This window comes from Thermobia domestica, chromosome 3 (genome assembly GCF_964235325.1).
Source record: "Thermobia domestica chromosome 3, izTheDome1.hap1.1, whole genome shotgun sequence".
Taxonomy (NCBI): Eukaryota; Metazoa; Arthropoda; class Insecta; order Zygentoma; family Lepismatidae; genus Thermobia; species Thermobia domestica.
In genome coordinates this window covers 90398017-90416520 of record NC_137456.1, presented here as the reverse complement: position 1 = coordinate 90416520, position 18504 = coordinate 90398017, and the positions used below count along the sequence as shown (strand labels likewise).

At 34.1% G+C, this 18504-nt stretch overlaps 1 protein-coding gene across 1 annotated transcript in view; it reads left to right on the top strand.

Moving 5' to 3' along the window:
* The first annotated feature begins 324 nt into the window (after positions 1-324).
* LOC145681866 (uncharacterized) overlaps positions 325-18504 on the top strand; it is a 46642-nt gene continuing 28462 nt past the window's right edge. Inside the window, exons 1-3 of the mRNA XM_081753472.1 lie at positions 325-370; positions 5620-5788; positions 6915-7125. Of these exons, the coding sequence (XP_081609598.1) occupies positions 325-370; positions 5620-5788; positions 6915-7125 (426 nt within the window). The remainder of the gene's footprint in view (positions 371-5619; positions 5789-6914; positions 7126-18504) is intronic.

Here is an 18504-nt window from a genome sequence, read left to right as displayed (position 1 = left end):
TGCCAAAATGGTGACCCTCAAAGTTGATTTTTCATCTGTGTGAACAGGAAGAAGTCACTTCCTGCCAGATCAGGAAACTAAGGCGAGTACGGCAATATTTTGAAGCTACACCTTGCAGTTTCCACTGACGCTGCTTAGAATGTATGAGCGGGTACATTGTTTGCAAGGAGATGGATTCTTTTGGTGAGCATACCACGACGTTTTTGCTTAACAATATCTCGTGACTTCCTCACAAGTGATCAGTAATATGTGCCAACGATAGAACCACCTTTCCAAAAGTAGTCTGTAAGGATGACCCCATGACAGTCCCAAAAAATCGAGAGCATGACCTTACCAGTAGACTTTCGCACCTTTGCCTTTTTGTGGAGAGGTAAGAAGTTCTTCTACTCTTTGCTCATCTCTTTTGCCTCAGGATCACATAGATAGATTCAACATCCGTCCATAATTATCAGACGGGCAAACAGAAAAATAAATCGTCTTCATCTTGCTCCAAAAGATTCAGCAAACGACTCGAGATAACACGCCGTGTTTGTCGCTAAAAAGGAGTCAGAAAATGCGAAATCCAATGTGCTAATACCTTAGACATGTGCAATTCTTTATGAATTACCTTAACTGAGTCCACTTTGCTGTACAAAGTTATGGATGATTATTCGTCGGTTTTCCAGGATCAGTTCTTCGATTTTCCTCACTGTGACGGCGTCGTCCGTGATTGTTGGACGTCGTCCAGGTCTTGTTTCATCTGTAAGGGAATGTGACCTGTTTTGAATTTTATCTTACACTTCATGATAGTGTCGTAGGATAGGCAATCGCCACCACACACAAGATTCATTTCATCATGAATTTGTCGGGCGCTATAATACTTCAAATGCAGAAAGTTAACTTAGTCATGCTACGAGCTTCTACCGTTTCCGTCTTGCAACTTACTGACAACTAGTGCTATCTATAAAGAAAGTAAATTACATACATACATGAATAATTTTCACTAAATCGTACATGTAAGGTTTAGTGTTTACACAGAGCAAGTGGCATCAAAATCACTCACTAACTTCTGGGAATAATTAAAATTTTCCCATATCCCCTCGTAGGTCCTGTCTAATATACCCCTGCTGCTGACGAAGAACGTAAATACGAATCGTTAATTTTCTTGTCTTCTCTCTTCTGTACATTCCGTCGACGAGTTATACTGGACTTGAATACTAAGTTTCTCTAGCCAATGCTTTCGTGGTGAGTATTATATTTATATATTCTGGTTCGAAATCATAAAATTCCAGATTCAAACCCCGCCCCAGTTATATTGAGTGAATATTTTCTATAGCCGTCTCTCAGTTCTACCAAGTGAATGCCAGGATAGTATTTTTAAATGTAAACTCTGAACAACTTATCTCCATTTCCTTTTCTATTGTTGCTGCTGTAAGTGGAGTTAAACAACACCGACAAGCTTCTTGGTGCTCTTTATTTATTTATTTATTTATTTATTATTTTGTTAATCTACCTTTACTTTGCCTTTTCTTAAGGTTGATCCATATTTATGAACTAAACATAAATATAATTACAACTATTTTTATTTTTCCGCTTTAGGAACTACCAGTACATGGTTTCGTCAGAAAATACATTTTTTATTTATTTATTTATTTATTTATTTTATTTTTTTTTAAAGAAAGACTGCACTTTACATGACACTATTACAATCAAAAGAAAACTAACAAAACAGCAGTTACACTACAGTATAAGCCTGAATAAGTTTTAACCATTAATTTTCGTTTATAATCATCTTGCTCGATACAAATTAATGATTAATCTTCAACTTATAGAAATGTTTGAAGATAATCATTCAATTATGGAACAGATGATAATGTAACAATACTTTCACTTATTTTTTTTAAATTGCGAATTGACATTTGCTTCACACAATTTGCATTTATTATGTAATTTTATTCCTATGTGATGTATCGAATTTTGAGTCTTTGTTAACTTTAAAAATTTTGTATATGAATGTGATCGATGGTTCTCGCACTACATTGATGTAAGTCGAAAGTTAATTGAAAACTTCGCTTATTCGTATGTATGTATATGTTGTTGTTTCAAGAATATATATATACGTTAATGATAATGCTGTATATTTAGCCACTGAAGAAGTGATCTGCAGGCTGAACAAACGGGAACTAATAACATTATTCTTAATATTTTCTTTTTCCTTTTTTTTTTTTTTTTTTCATGGTGGTATTATCCTAGAAAATAATTCTGTAAGAAATTAATGATTGGATCGATCCAAAGTATGTAGTTTCTAATGCGTCATGTTTCTATTTTTAAAAGGAAAAGGAAAAAGGTTAGGATTTTACTGTTTCCGAATGAGGTAAACTTTCGTGCTTAGCTTTCTCAACATGCAATTAATGTGTTCCCCTCCAAATTAAATTTGAATATACTATCAATCCCAAAAATTAGTTTCATGGATATTTTGTTTTCCGACATCGAAATTTATTATTATTTTCACTGGATTTATGTTGAGTTGGTTCATTTTTACCCATTCCTATTGAAAGAATGTTATCGATTACCGTTTCTATAAATGTACATTCAGTATAATGTATAATTGCTACGCTGAATATTAGCAAATTCAGATCTGACGTATGTCATTTTAGTGTAATCTTTCTTTTGCTAGTTTTAATTGCGAAGTTGTTTGTCGAATCAAATTTACCTTGTATTACTGTCCTATCCTTAATTTTCAGAGTTTAATTCTCCCCGATATTTCGGCTAGCGCTGTAGCCATGAACGAGCAGTTTTGCTTGTAAACTGGGTATTCCTATAGTTTATTTTTAGTAAAATTCCTTGTCGTGTAAAAGAAATTTTTTTTACAGGTCCCAAGTATTTTGTCAAGCACTAATTTATGCCAATTGTGATCAAAAGGTTTATAGCATTCGATCAGTCATTGAATCATGAACTATTTCCCAAGAACTGTTTTATGTCACTTCATACTGTTGTTTTGCAGTGGTTGCCAAACTTATGAAGCTTCTGAGCTACTGGTACCGTACCGTTTATAAATCTAATTGTGAGCTACCAACCAAAAGAACTACCAAAATTAAAAAAAAAAAAAAAATCTTACATTTGTTTATTGCCAGCTCAGTGAAGGAATCAGGGTTAATCAACGGAGTGTTAACGCAATCTACCGAAAATGTCCCCGTGAGCTACTTGTAGCCCGCGATCGACGGTTTGGCGATCACTACATTTATGGTGGCACTGCTTATTTACATATACCAATAAACTTCTCCTTGCTGTTTAAAGCACTTTTCACTGATCCCTCTATTAAACTTACATTGCTAGTTTTGTGTTCAGAACATAGATGTTCCTTCACTCAGCATTAAGAGTGGAAGAATTTGAACTGGTCGAGAATATCAATGTTGCCAGATACTTTACGAAGAATATGAAGTTCGTGAAAATACAAAAACCTATATACAAATAAATACATGTTATTGGAGAAAAAATAAAAGTGTGTTAAATTTTATCTGCTTTTAATTTGTCTTAGTATTATGCCATCCATCGGTGATCTACGTTTCCTCTATCTAAATTTAGTTTCAGATTTTCAGTTCTCATAAAAAAAAAAAATCGAGAACATTCTTTTCCGTATTGTTCGAGCTTTATAATATCCATTAATAACTATGCATACTTGCTCTCTTTCTTTTTAAATCAGTAAACCTCTTAACACAAGTTTCAGATAACTAAATTCTGCTTAATCTTGGTTTTTGTTTCAAAAATATGAATTCATAAATTTCCCTGCTTTCGTGATTTACGAAGTACCTGAATCGTGTAAGTATTTGGGAGATCTAAAACAGAGTGTGCTGTTTAAATATTTTTAATGTTATTGTTAGCACAAATGGCTTCATCGTATCAAATAGAAATGAATTGAGTTTTTGTTTTGCATCCTTATACAACAGCGAGGTTATGAAGGACAAAACATACTGTTAACGTGGTCTTTGAACCACGAACAGTGGTCGAATCCGGTGCAGTTGGCATGTATGCAAATCAAGTAAGATCAACCTTCACAGTGTAAGCCATCTCCGATTACCGAAGCTCCTTTGTGGCTATGTAGTTAGCATAAGGCGCGTGAGACTCGGATTAGATTCCCGGTAAGAGTTCTTGTGGTTCGGATCCCATGTTAAGTTGTGGTCACACACTCATGCCACTAAAAGAGCTGGATTACATGACTACATTACATGTCAAATGGAAATATTATTAAATGATACGTACCAATGTGCGTTACATTCTCTATCTTATATACAGGGTTTTCATAAAGTCTGGACGGATTTAATTTGCTTATGATTTTCATAAAAATGCTCATAATGAAATCAAATAAAGTGCAAACGGTATCGGAAGGATTAAATTTTTAGTTGGCAACACTGTTACCGTATCAAAGATGGCGTCGGTGAAAGAGAAAGCGCAATGTGTTCTGTGGTACGCAGAGCTAAAATCACCAATTCTGGTGTGTCGAAAGTTCACCAAAGAGTTCAAAAAGCCGGCACCGACTGAGAGTGCAATCCGAAAGTGGCATGCTAAGTTCTTGGAGACAGGAATCGTCCTGGACCGTCCTCGAAGTGGGAGGCCGCCAACATCGCCTGCAACAGTGAGCAGGGTAAGGGAAAGCATCATCAACAGCCCACAGAAGTCGATTCCTAGTGGCGCCCAGTTGGAGGTGTGGCGGTGAATGAACTGAGCTGGTGCAGATTACAGGTAAAAATTTAATTCTTCCGCTACCGTTTGCACTTTATTTGATTTCAATATGAGCATTTTTATGTAAATTATAAGCGAATTAAATCCGTCCATACTTTATGAAAACCCTTTATTCTATATCATTTTTTTTCTTTCTTTGTACAATACCTCGATACAGCCATAAATAAAAATTTCAAAAAATGATGAGATCATTGGACAGTGCACCATAATAGTATTACGGATAATAGTTGTTCGGTTGATAATTGTTCTAATAACAACACTATCCATGGCTTTGGATTGGATATTGTAAGAAAAGAAACACTGACCAAAGCTTCAACACACACTGTGTTTTAAACTATTATGTGCAACGGTTTCGGATATCTAACATATTCTTCATCAGACACTATAGAACATAAATGAAGATACAGACATATATATATATATATAGTCATTCTTATGAAACAGTCTAAATTCTATTGGCTGAAGCCTTCAGCCAATCCCGTAGGTCCCCGTGTCCATTTTCCAACCAATCACGTTCCGACATTTTTGGTCCTTATAAGAGTAATTTTCAATTTCATCTTGTCTATGCTATCCAGAATTCTCTGCCATAATTCATTAATAGGTAACCCCTGTCCAGTTTATCAATTTATCCCTTCCTACCTTCTTTATCCAATCTGCTTCTTTCCACTTCCTTATTATCATTCTCTTCTCTGTCTCCAATACTTCCGTCTTATCAGTCTTATCAGATCCCAGATAAGAATGACCATATAAGAGTATTCTTTATTTATGTTCTCTAGTGTCTGATGAAGGATATGTTAGATATCCGAAACTGTAACACATTATAGTTTAAAATACAATGTGTATTGAAGCTTTGGTCAGTGTTTCTTTTGTTACAATTGTGATAATATATTTATCTTCTAGGTTTGAAAGAATATTTGCTAGCAAAAGACAGCAAGTTAAGTGACTTAAGTATTAAGATTGATGAATGTGAAAAATCTTCTGAAGAAGCAAACAGAAATAATGAAAATATTATTTCTCATCTTAGAAGTGTAATAAAGAAAAGTCAAGAAGATATTGCAAACTTGAGAAGGTATGCATTAAACAATCAAGTCTATATAAATATATCATTGATGTTCATATTTGACATGCTCATTTTTGTGTTTGAGGGTGCGAAAATTGCTGAAATGAGAACAACCCAACTTGGATTATAACATTTTCTATACACAATCAAACATTTGAATTATAGTCTAGAATTACAGAAGTAGCGTGCTCGACTCATGTGATGTTATAATCTGAGGACATGACTTACCTATTTATGAATGTACTCTATATAATTTTTCCCTTTCCAAAGTTTGTTTGTTTGTTTGTTTGTTGAACCTTAGCACCGACGATTCAGAAGATGTGGACCTACAGTTTATAAGATGAAATACAACCCCCGTTATGCGTTCAATGTTCTTCTACCAAGACGAGAACCTGAAAGCATGTGTTTCACGCGCTAACCACTAGACCAACTGCAAGGGATTTCTTTGCAAAAATTTTATTTTGGTTTCTACATGAAATTATATGTTACGAGTGAAACTTCGATTTCAAATAATAGTGGAAGGAAAAGGTATTCGACCAACATTTCTTTCTGTCCAGAAAGAATTAAGCCAACATAATTATTAAATAAATACATTTTATGTATGATCAAGCTTACAGGAGTGCTATTGTTCAAATTAATGTGAATTTGAAGTATTTCTTCAAGATATTAATTAGCAAGTCAAACGTTGTAGAATATGAACAAACATATTTTTTTCAAAATGTAGGTTGTCTAATTTGCTTCGTAATTATTTTCTTTGTTTAAGTGATAGTTTACAAGATAATTGCAATAAAACTAGAATTTTCCCCTTTTTTCCTCAAAAACAGAAACCCACGACTCAAATTAAGGCTACTTTTCAGGGTACGTTGAAGACATCAAAGCAAAGGTCTCCACAAAAATACAGCTTGCTCGGAATTTTTTCGAGACTTTAATTTTACTAGGTTATAATCGGTTTCTTTCAACCTAAAAGGTGTTGAGGTTAAATGTTCAATCGTTAAAAATGTTTTATTTCATTCCAATTATTAAATTATTGAGCATATATTGTACATTTTGGCCAACTGTAAATCATAACAAGCAAACTGAAAATGTTTTAGAAATAACAGAACTAAATGAAGTTTCTATTTTGGTTATTCTCCAGACAGGTAGTAAATGCAGGTAAAGAAAAAGAGGAAGAACTAATTCTACAGCAACGTAAATATCATATAACAATCACAAAGATGAAGAACGACTTTGAAAAGCACAGATCAGAACTTGTTACTTGCCATGTCCTTGAAATTCGAAAGAAGGAAGAGGAATGGAGTAAAATGATAGAAGAAATGCAGACAACAATCGAGAAGAAATTACACGAAGTTAGTAATTCAGGATATCATATCCAAAAATGATTTTTTGTGTTAAATTTGACATACAGAATATTTATAAAAGAATGTTGGGAGTGTTTTTAAGTGAACAAAGCAGGTGTTGATTATTTTACTCACGAGCATAATTTGGGCTATTAAGGAAAGTAGCTATCGACATTATACAGGGTGTTTCAAAACAACACCGACAACCTTTGGGAAGTGATTCCTGACACCAAGATAAGACAAAAAGTATAGACCAACCTGGGTGCACAAATGCTTCCTTTCGGAGTTATAGGTTGCCGAAAACATGAAACAATGAACGTTAATGGTCCATAGCTCCAAAACTATGGGACCTACCGTAGTCGGGTCAAGACTTCACTTAGGAACTAATATGTGTCCTATCCAAAAATCCATGGTTCAGAGTCCTAAGGTACTCACGCAATAACTTTTATAGGGGGAGTTTGGCTACCGGCATATAATTTGAAGTACTCACAAACTACCTCTATAAAAATTGTTGCAGAAGTACCGTAGAATTCTGAAACATGGATTCTTGGATAGGGCACATATTAGTTCCTAAGTGAAGTCTTGACCCGACTACGGTAGGTCCAATAGTTTTGGAGTTATGGACCTTTAAAGTTTTTTTTTTTCATGTTTTCAGAGATCTATAACTCCGAAAGGAAGCATCTGTGCACCCAAATTGGTCTATACTTTTTGTCTTATCATGATGTTTGGAATCACTTCCCAAACGTTGTCGATATTGTTTTGAAACACCCTGTATATTCCCGATCACAGTTCTGCACGATCTGGATGTGTACAAAGCTTCTATAACTTCTTTTATTGTACTGTTTACCGTGAACTTTTTTTAAAATCTCATTCTCCTTCTTCCACATTCTTGTATAATCTACATTGCTATTTGTGTGTTGCTCTTCCTCGTAGTACGTTTTCATGTGTAGAAACCTCTTAACGCTAGAGAGTATAAGTGAAATCTATAAGACCATCTCAAAGATTTACACATATAGCGCATTCGCTCCTGTGGAGGTAAAACGTCATGCATTCATGACTTTTCATTTCTCTCTGAATCGATCGACCTCAGTGTTAAGTAAGCACTCTTCTGTTCTCTTTTCTACAAATTCGTACCAGCGTAATCTCTCAATCTTTCCTTGTCTTTGCGAGAATGCTTCTTAGGAATCTCGTCTTTGTTGCTTGAATTTTTCTTCGCTCTCTTTTCATCAGAATACGTGTTTCCGCAGCGCAGTTTTGTGTGTTTGTATAGTAGCATTTTAGCCATCCTAATATAACTGAGAAAATAATGAAAAATTCTTCTTCTTCTTCTATTATTATTATTAATAGTTTAAGAAAAATGTTAATTATAATTTGATATAAATTTTAATTCACTTATTAATTTTTTGTAAAACATTCTTCTACAGCCATCCACTTCGAACTAGCAACATTAGCCTCGTAGTATAGCGACAAAAATTAATATACACTAACAAATGAAATTGAAATGATTTCTTTCTTAGTTCAACATTCCATGGTTTTGCTCTTTAGCCTAAAGGAGATGATGATAAATGAAAATGAATAATTCTGGAATTATTATTATTTTTTTTTTTCGTGCTGTCCGAATCGCAACTAGGATTACGTGCACCAAAGGTGAATGCACCTGCAATCAGACTAGAGAGACTGCTTGTACACTAACAATTCTCATTAAAAAAAAATAATGTATTAACCAGCATTTTAGCACAGGAATAATGTGAATTTCTTGCTATTAACTTTCACTACCATACGACTGAACACACAGCTCTTTCAATATTGTTTTTTTCTACACTAGAAAATTTGTTTTTCCGAGCATAAGTACTACAAAGTTTTTTTTTTTTTTTCTCTCTCATGATTTATCACCCTTCTATTCAAGCTGCAAACAAACTTATCTAATACGGTAACTCCTCTACAGCGTTCATATAGACTTTGCATAAAGTATATACTTTATGCAAAGTCACATACACACATCACATAAAGTATATACTTAAGAAAAATAAGTATATATTTTATATATTATGGCATCAAACTGATTCGAATTCAGTATGAATTAAACTATTGAAGAGAATTTAATTCTTAAAAATGATTTTGCTATAAAAATGAATTACCAAGTTCATTTACAATTTGAATTAATTTGAAATTTGGTAATCGTAAGAAACCTGCAATAATTCGATTGATTACTCAATGTTCGTTGTCAGCAATGAGGTTATATAGGACAATACGTACCTTTTAAAGTAGGATCTGGACCACTGTAGTGTTCAATGCTCTTTCACTAGAACCTCGTGCACGAAAGATGCTAATGTTAGCCACTAGACCAAGAAGAACTAGCAATAATTCGAAACTAAATGTTCAAGTGATTTTAATTCACTGTGCTGCATAATTCCAAGCCACGGAAATAAATTTAAATTAATATAGAATGGTTTCACCCTATCTGCAGAGCAAAAATAATTTTCCCTAACTTTCCAGACAAGTTTTAAAACATTTTTCTCATTCAAGTACTTAAGCCACATTTATCATATATAAAAAAGAGATCATGATAGGTTACAGTGACTCAGTGGTAGAGGGCTCAACTCTGGTGCGAGGGATCTCTGGTTCGATTCCAGGCTCGGTAAATTTGTGCTGGACTACATCATGTCCGTTTTTTATCTCTCGTTTGTCCCCCACATTCTCATTCCAAAAATTTCTTCATAATTATTCATATTCGTTTTCTTCAGCCTAAAGGGATAACCATGAAACATTAAACAAGAAATTTCATTTCATTTCAGAAACATAATCATAGTCTCATTTTAATATCTCACTAGTTAATTGTAGACAGATTGAGTTTGTGTCAATTTTATTTAATTAGGAAGCTTAATTCTATATGTTTTTCTTACCGCATTAATAAGTACTGACAAATGAAATGCAATCTTTAGTTTAACATCCCACGATAATATTTTTTAGGTTAAGGGGATGTCTACCCACTTGCAAGTGTTTCAGGATCCCTATAAGATAACACGTAGATATTTCTATGTGAATATTTAACAAGATATTGCACTTACCGTCTCAAAATTTTCCATGATATTTTCCAACAGCAATACCTATATGTTCATGGTTTCTGTTTTTGATTTAATGACCCAGATCAATTTAGATTAATTATAATGTATACTTCCGTTTACACTTGGCACACTTGGCAACGTAGAGGATAGAATTTCTCCAGGAATTGAGAGCTCTCTGCTGAACCTCTAGCCCTAATAGTCTTCGCGTCACGTGGTAGTGATTTATGAGCGCTTCTGGCTAAAAACAAATGTTGTCTCTGTTTCTTCCTTTTTTTTTTTTTTTTTTTTTTTGTCAAAAACTTGTTTTGGGCAGCTTTGTCCTCAGTTTTGTCCACTGCCTCTATCGAGATAGCAGTTATACAATGGAGATCGTTTGCAGATCTCATAGCAGATAATGTAACATTCTTTGAAGAAACTCGAAGACTGACATACGAACCGCGTGACAATTTGGGTAGGGAATCTGAAGCGTTGCAATTTTGTGTTCTGAAGTCCGCCTTATCACACAAGACGAAATGACCATAAACAAGAGACTTGTGAAGGAAGAAGGAAAATGTTCTTAGTAATTGTATCCAATTGTTTCCACATTTTTCACCTTTCCCCCCGAAAGATCCCTTCGAAAAGGGAAAGAGGGGAGGGTGATTTTGTGACCCTTGAGTTTTAGAATAGTCTTGAAACGAACTGCAAAGTGCACTTACTGGAAATTCTACTGTCGTTGTGCTATAATATCTGTGTTGCAAGAAGTGTGACAAAATGAAGGAATCAAAGAGGAAAAGAATTTGGTACTCTCTCCTTCCAAAAAAGAAGTCTCGCCAAGCTAATTCATATGTGTGGTCGATCTCAGAGTATGGAGTTCAGAGACTGGATAGTTAATATTTACCATTCAGGATTACCTTACAACCAATTAAATTCCATTTTCACCTAGCTTGGGCTGGGTTTGGGCAACTCCCTCTTGTGCAGTCGCCTGGACCCAGATCAGTCTCGTATTTATGGACATGCGTCTATTTCCGGATCACTTCGGAATTGATCCTTCGTTAATAACCATTTAAGTTCATTACTATATTTCCTGAATTATCCAGTAATCCTTTCTCCTCCAATCCTTTATCTTTCTTCATTCTTTCTCTTTTTCTTTTCTTCTCTGCCTCCTTCTGCTACTCTTCTTTCTCACTCTTCTTTTTTCTAACACTAACAAAACTGAAAAACGGTGTCGTGACGGGGAGTAGTCGCTATCAGCACGGTCAATAAGTTGTTTCGATAGTTTTTTTTTTCTTCGGGAGTCCGATATGGAATGATTAACTCGAAAATGAACATATACAGAAAGAATAATAATAATAAAATTTATTCATGATTTCAATTATCAGATAGGAGAGTATTGTATTTCTTCCTTACTTCGGGCGACTCCTCCTTCCACCCACGAATAAAATTACCCGTATACATGACAATAGGAAGGTATTTCGTTGAAAAATATGCTTTTTGTAGGATCATTTTAATTTCAGGCATATAGTCATTCTACTCCTTTTCATAATGTAATTAATATAGATGTATGCACAGTATAAATGTAATGTGTTAGAGATGTAATAAACTATTTCGTTGATAATTGTTTTTGGTAGAATCATTTGAATTTCAAGCATAACGTCATACTAAGGGGTTCCATAGTCTTGTGGTTAGAACTTTTGACTCCTGTTCGCGTGATTCTAGGTTCGATTCCCTACTAGAATACTCAAATCATTGGCGTTTGCTCATCGTTGTGAGGCAAGCTGGGGAGCCACGTGATTAAAAGACGTGACAGTCTATAGAATTAATATAAGTGTATACACAGTACAAATGTTGTTTGACAGTAGTAAGGTATTTCGTTGATATGTATATACTATTTCTAGGATGTATACATTTCTTTGTATACGACTTTTATAATGTATAATGTATTCTTATAATCAAGAACGAAATTTTAAAATTCTTCTTCTTCTTCTTCTTCTTCTTATTATTATTATTATTATTATTATTATTATTATTATTATTATTATTATTATTATTATTATTAAGTATTCTGCCTTTTGGCCGGTCCTGGGACTGATGAGATTTTTTTAGTTTCTTCTTAATTTTCAGTTTGGACCTTGAAATATTTCTTCCATGTTTCTCGATTTTCAGCTTCTTCTTAGTAACAATTAATTATTAATGCTTAATAATAATTAGGCATAACAATGTTAGAAAACTGAAATATTTTAACAGAGCAGTTGATTTCCACGAATGTCTAATAACAAATTTTACCACCCAAGTGAGATTTATACCACTTGACACTATGGTTCGGAACTCATGACTATCATATTTGTGTTACAAGGTTATTTTCTAAAGACAGCTGTTTATTAGTCTAAAATCTAAACTCAGCAATACAGCCCATAGGGGCCTGGACATGCCAGCTGGTAAACATTCACAACCTAGAAGATCGTGATCAGTGCAATGACATCAAACAATCCTTTCGTCTTTCTTGGCCAGAGGTCGCTACCACTTTATTCGGATAGTTCTCCATTTCTTTCACGATGTTGACTCAACTTCGGAAGTTGTGAGCTTACACTGGCAATCGAATCCTATTCTACGTACAATGGAGACACAATATAACGAGATTCAGCTAAGGAAAAACTCCTAAATAGTCATTAGTAGGAAAAGAAGCTGAGTACTATTCAGGAATGAATTGTTGATCATCTCTTAGGGGGAGGATATTTTCGAGAAAATGTACGCATGGAAAATAATAATAATAATAATAATAATAATAATAATAATAATAATAATAATAATAATAATAATAATAATAATAATAATAATAATAATAATAATAACACAGCTACACAAAAAGAATAAAAGTTCTGTGCACCAGACCCCAGGGTATGGATTCAAAATATTTTGGTACTCAGAATCCAAATTTCGAAACCCCAGGACGATTGACCGTGATATTTTTTTAAATGGGCGATAAACATAAGTAGTAGAAAATGGATCGATCTGGGTCAGTTTTAATCAACTCACAAGCCCCTGGGAAAATGACCACCTTGCACCGTGAGACCACGGCCTTTTACGACCTCCATTTTAGGGGTGTATTCATTCCCTTTTACGAGCACTTTTAAGGGGGTGTATTCGTTCTCTTTTACGAGCCCATTTTAGGGGGTGAACTCATTCCCTTTTATGAGCATATTTTTCAACCCCTATGAACATCAGATTACAACGAACATACAGAAGAGCAGATTGAACTCGTTCTCTTTTACGACCTCCATTTTAAGGGTGAATTCGTTCCCTTTTATGACCACTTTTTAAGGGGGTGTATTCGTTCTCTTTTACGAGCCCATTTTAGGGGGTGAACTCGTTTCCTTTTATGAGCATATTTTTCAACCCCTATTTTAACATAGGAGATAACACATACGATTACGAACACATAGAAGAACAGATAACACATAACACTACGTAACACACAGCAGAACAGATAACACATAAGAGTACGTAACATAACAAGGGTGTACTCGTTCTCTTTTATGAGCATATTTTTCAACCCCTATTTTAACATAGCAGAAATTACACTGACACTACGTAACACACAGCAGAACAGATAACACAAAAGAGTACGTAACATAACAAGGGTGAACTCGTTCCCTTTTATGAGCATATTTTTCAACCCCTATTTTAACATAGCAGAAATTACACTGAGACTATGAACACACAACAGAACAGATAATACATAGCACAGCTAATAAAAGAACATGGCTTATTTTTTAACCCCTATTTTAACATACCAGAAATTACACTGAGACTATGAACACACAGCAGAACAGATAATACATAGCACAGCTAATAAAAGAGCATGGCTTATTTTCCAACCCTTATTTTAACATAGCAGAAATTACACTGAGACTATGAACACATAGCAGAGCATAAGACTACGTAACACACAACAACCTCCATTTTAGGGGTGGACTCGTTCTCTTTTATGAGCATATTTTTCAACCCCTATTTTAACATAGCAGAAGACTACGAACACATAGCAGAGGTGTATTCGTTTTCAACCCCTTAGCATAAGACTATGCAACATAGCAGTTACGAACACATAGTAGAGCAGATAATAAACACAACAACCTCCATTTTAGGGGTGAATTTATTCCCTTTTATGAGCATATTTTCCAACCCCTATTTCAACATGACAGAGACTACGAAACATGGCGGACATAGCACAGGGGGTGTATTCATTTTCTCCACCCTAATGAAATTACATAGGAGAGCAGATAATACATAAGATTCGTTCCCTTTTATGAACACTTTTTAGGGGGTGAACTCGTTCCCTTTTATGATTACTTTTTCAACCCCTATTTTGAACATTTTAACATAGCAGAAATGACATAAGCATGTCCTCAAACTACTGACCATCGTAAACAAAGGTCAAACTCGAAAACGAAACAACATATCGAGGTGCTGTTTCCACATTTAGTAATTGGTCATCAGGTACCACAAGTTCCAAAATAGTGGCCATCGAGGTCAAAGGTCAACATACTTAAAACCCAATAACTCTTAAATGGATCCACATATTGAGGTGCTGTTTCCACATTTAGTAATCGGCCACCAACTACTACAAGTTCCAAAATAGTGGCCATCGAGGTCAAAGGTCAACATACTTAGAACCAAATAACTCGAAAATGGATCCACATATTGAGGTGCTGTTTCCAAATCTAGTAACTGGTCATCAACTACTACAAGTTCCAAAAATAGTGACCATCGAGGTCAAAGGTCAACATACTTAAAACCTAATAACACGAAAACTGAGCCACATATTGAGATGCTGTTTCCAAATCTAGTAACTGGTCATCAACTACTACAAGTTCCAAAATAATGATCATCGAGGTCAAAGGTCAACATACTTAGAACCAAATAACTCGAAAATGGATCCACATATTGAGGTGCTGTTTCCACATTTAGCAAGAGGTCATCAACTACTACAAGTTCCAAAATAGTGACCATCGAGGTCAAAGGTCAAAACTCGAAAACGGAACCACATATTGAGATGTTGTTTCCATATTTAGTAATTGGTCATCAACTACCACAAGTTCCAAAATAATGATCATCAAGATCAAAGGTCAAAACTCGAAAACGGGGCCAAATATCGAAGTGGTGTTTCCACATATAGTAATTGGTCATCAACTAGTACAAGTTCCAAAATAATGACCATCGAGGTCAAAGGTCAAAACTCGAAAATGGAGTCAAATATCGAAGTGGTGTTTTCACATTTAGCAAGAGGTCATCAACTACTACAAGTTCCAAAAATAGTGACCATCGAGGTCAAAGGTCAAAACTCGAAAACGAAGCAACGTATTGAGGTGCTGTTTTCAAATCTAGTAACTGGTCATCAACTACTACAAGTTTCAAAAATAATGACCATCGAGGTCAAAGGTTAAATATTTAAAACCTAATAACTTGAAAACGGAGCCAAATATTGAGGTGCTGTTTCCACATTGAGTAATAGGTCATCAGGTACCACAAGTTTCAAAATAATGACCATCGAGGTCAAAGGTCAAAATACTTAAAACCCAATAACTCGAAAATGGATCCACATACTGAGGTGCTGTTTCCACATTTAGTAATCGACCACCAACTACTACATGTTCCAAAATAGTGACCATCGAGTTCAAAGGCCCAAATACTTAAAACCAAATAACTCTTAAATGGATCCACATATTGAGGTGCTATTGTCACATTTAGTAATTGGTCATCAACCACTGCAAGTTCCAAAAAAATAATGAACGCCCAATGAACCAATGAATGCGAATAACTCTTAAACAGAGCAACGTTTTGAGGTGCTGTTTCCAAATCTAGGAACTACTACATGTTCTGAAAACACTGACCATGGAGGTTAAAGGTCAAATATTTAAGCTTTAATAACTTTAAACAAAGCCTGTGTGACCTATTCAGTTTTGTACCAAGCAGAGAGAAGTGAAGAATGAAAAAATATGACTGGCTTACTTCGAGAAAGAAAGCAACGATATACATTTTAACTAGCTGCGTATTTTAAATCATTTTGTACTATTTAAATAAACAATCGGATAAATTTAACCGGCTCAGAAGTTCAATACTCTTTTGTACGCTTGAGTGAGCTTTCCAATTTTGTAGCAAGAAGGACTATTTTCTAACTAACTCAGAATTTCATTTCATATTGTAATACTCAAATTTGGATGGAGTGTTTAGTTTTGTACGAACCAGAAACATTTGATTGGATTATTTCCTTATGTACCAACTGGAAAAAGTGAAGGGCCATTATTCAAATAAACGAAGGAATAGCAGAAAAAAATAAGTGAAGAATGAATAAAATTTAGGTGGATTATTTTCTTTTGTACCAACTGGAAAAGAGAAGAAGAGCTACTTTAACTAGCTCATTATGTACTGTTTAAGGAAACGAAAATTGACTATTTAACTAGCTCAGAATTTATGTAAGAATAATTTCAATGCCAACTTTTTATACCAACGAGAAAAAATGAACTAGCTGAATATTTAAATATACGAAAGAATAAATTTAAGTGACCTATTCAATTTTGTACCAATGAGAAATGGCATTTTAACGGGCTCAGCAAAAGGCGAAGAAGGATTATTTTATATAATTTTACTCCTCAAATAAACAATGGAGTATTTAGTTTTGCACCATTTTGGAGTATTCAAATAAACAAAGGACTTATAATTTGTGTCAACTCTAAAATCAATTAAACGAAGTAATGCATTTGAGTGAGCTATTTGATTTGAAAAACCGAAGTTGAGTATTTTATACCATTTTGTATTATTTCAACAAACAAAAGGAATAAGCAAAAAAAGGATCATTTTATATCATTTTAAACTAGTCTAATAAACGAAGGCATGAATATGAGTGAGCTATTTAATTTTGTAGCAACCAAAGGATTTTCACGAAAGAACAAAATTGTACTAATCAGAAAAAGCGAAGAAAACCCATTTTAACTAACTGAGAATTTCTGTACCTTTTTGTTCTATTTAAACAAACGATGGGATAAATTTGAGTGGTCAGAAAAATCGAAGAAGGTACAATTTAGCTAACTCAGAATTTATATACCTTTATACTAGCCCAATGAACGAAAGAACAAGTTTGGGTGTTGTACTTTTCCATTTTAACTTGCTGAGTATTTTATACCATTTTGTACTACTCAAATAAACGAAAGAAAAAGCGAAAAAAGACCTTTTTAACTAGCGCAGAATTTCTGTAACACAAAAATTAATTTGGATGGAGTAACAAGAAAGAAAGCAAAGATATGCCATATTAACTATTTAAATAAACGAAAGAATAAATTTGAGTGATCTATTCCATTTTGTACCAAGGAGAAATGCCATTTTTATCTAGCTTAGAATTTCTAGTGCATGTTGTATTATTTAAACAAAACGAAGGGCTAAATTTGAGAAAGCGAACATGAACCATTTTACTCAGTTTTGGATGGAGTATTTATCTTTGTATGAACCAGAAAAAAAAAGTAAAGAAGAACCATTTTAACTAACTCAGACTTTTATACCAATCAGAAGAAAATCAAAGAATGGTCATTTTAACCAGCCAAGCAGAAAAAAGGAAAGAATTAACACTTTGTACTAACCAGAAAATGAGAAGAAGGATCAGCATTCTAACTTTTTGTGCCATTTATTGGGTGTCCTATTTCCTTTTGTACCAACGAAAACCATTTTTAACTGGCTTAGAATTTTATACCTTTTTGAAAAAATTTGTATCAAATCGAAAAAAGCAAGAAAATACCATTTTAAATAGCTCAGCATGTTACAGCTTTTTGTGTTTTTGGTCTACCCAATTTAAACAAACGAAGGAATAAATTTGTGTGACCTATTCACTTTTGTTACAAGCAGAAAAAGGAAAGAATAAATTTGAGTGGCTTAAGCAAAGAAGGTCAATGGTAACTAGCCTTTTTGTGCTATTAAATTTGAGTGACCTATTGAAGAATGAATAAATTTTGTTTGTAATTAAAAAAGCGGAGAAGGTCTACTTTCTGTACCAACCATAGAAAAACAAATTTGTTTGACCTATTCACTTTTATAGCAAGCAGAAAAAGCATGAAAAAAATGGGAAGAAGGTTCATTATAACAAGCTAGGTATTTTTATACCATTTTGTATTACGGGTGGTCTATTTCATTTGTGTAACAATCAGAAGAAAAGCTCAGAATGTTATACCTTTGTTATGCTACATTTTGTATTATTTTTGTATCATCCAGAGAACAATTTAAATTGCCTCTCCCTGACAATTCAGTTGCCAGAGTCCAATGTTAGTTATCTATTAAATTCTTAATATTACAATAGTACAAA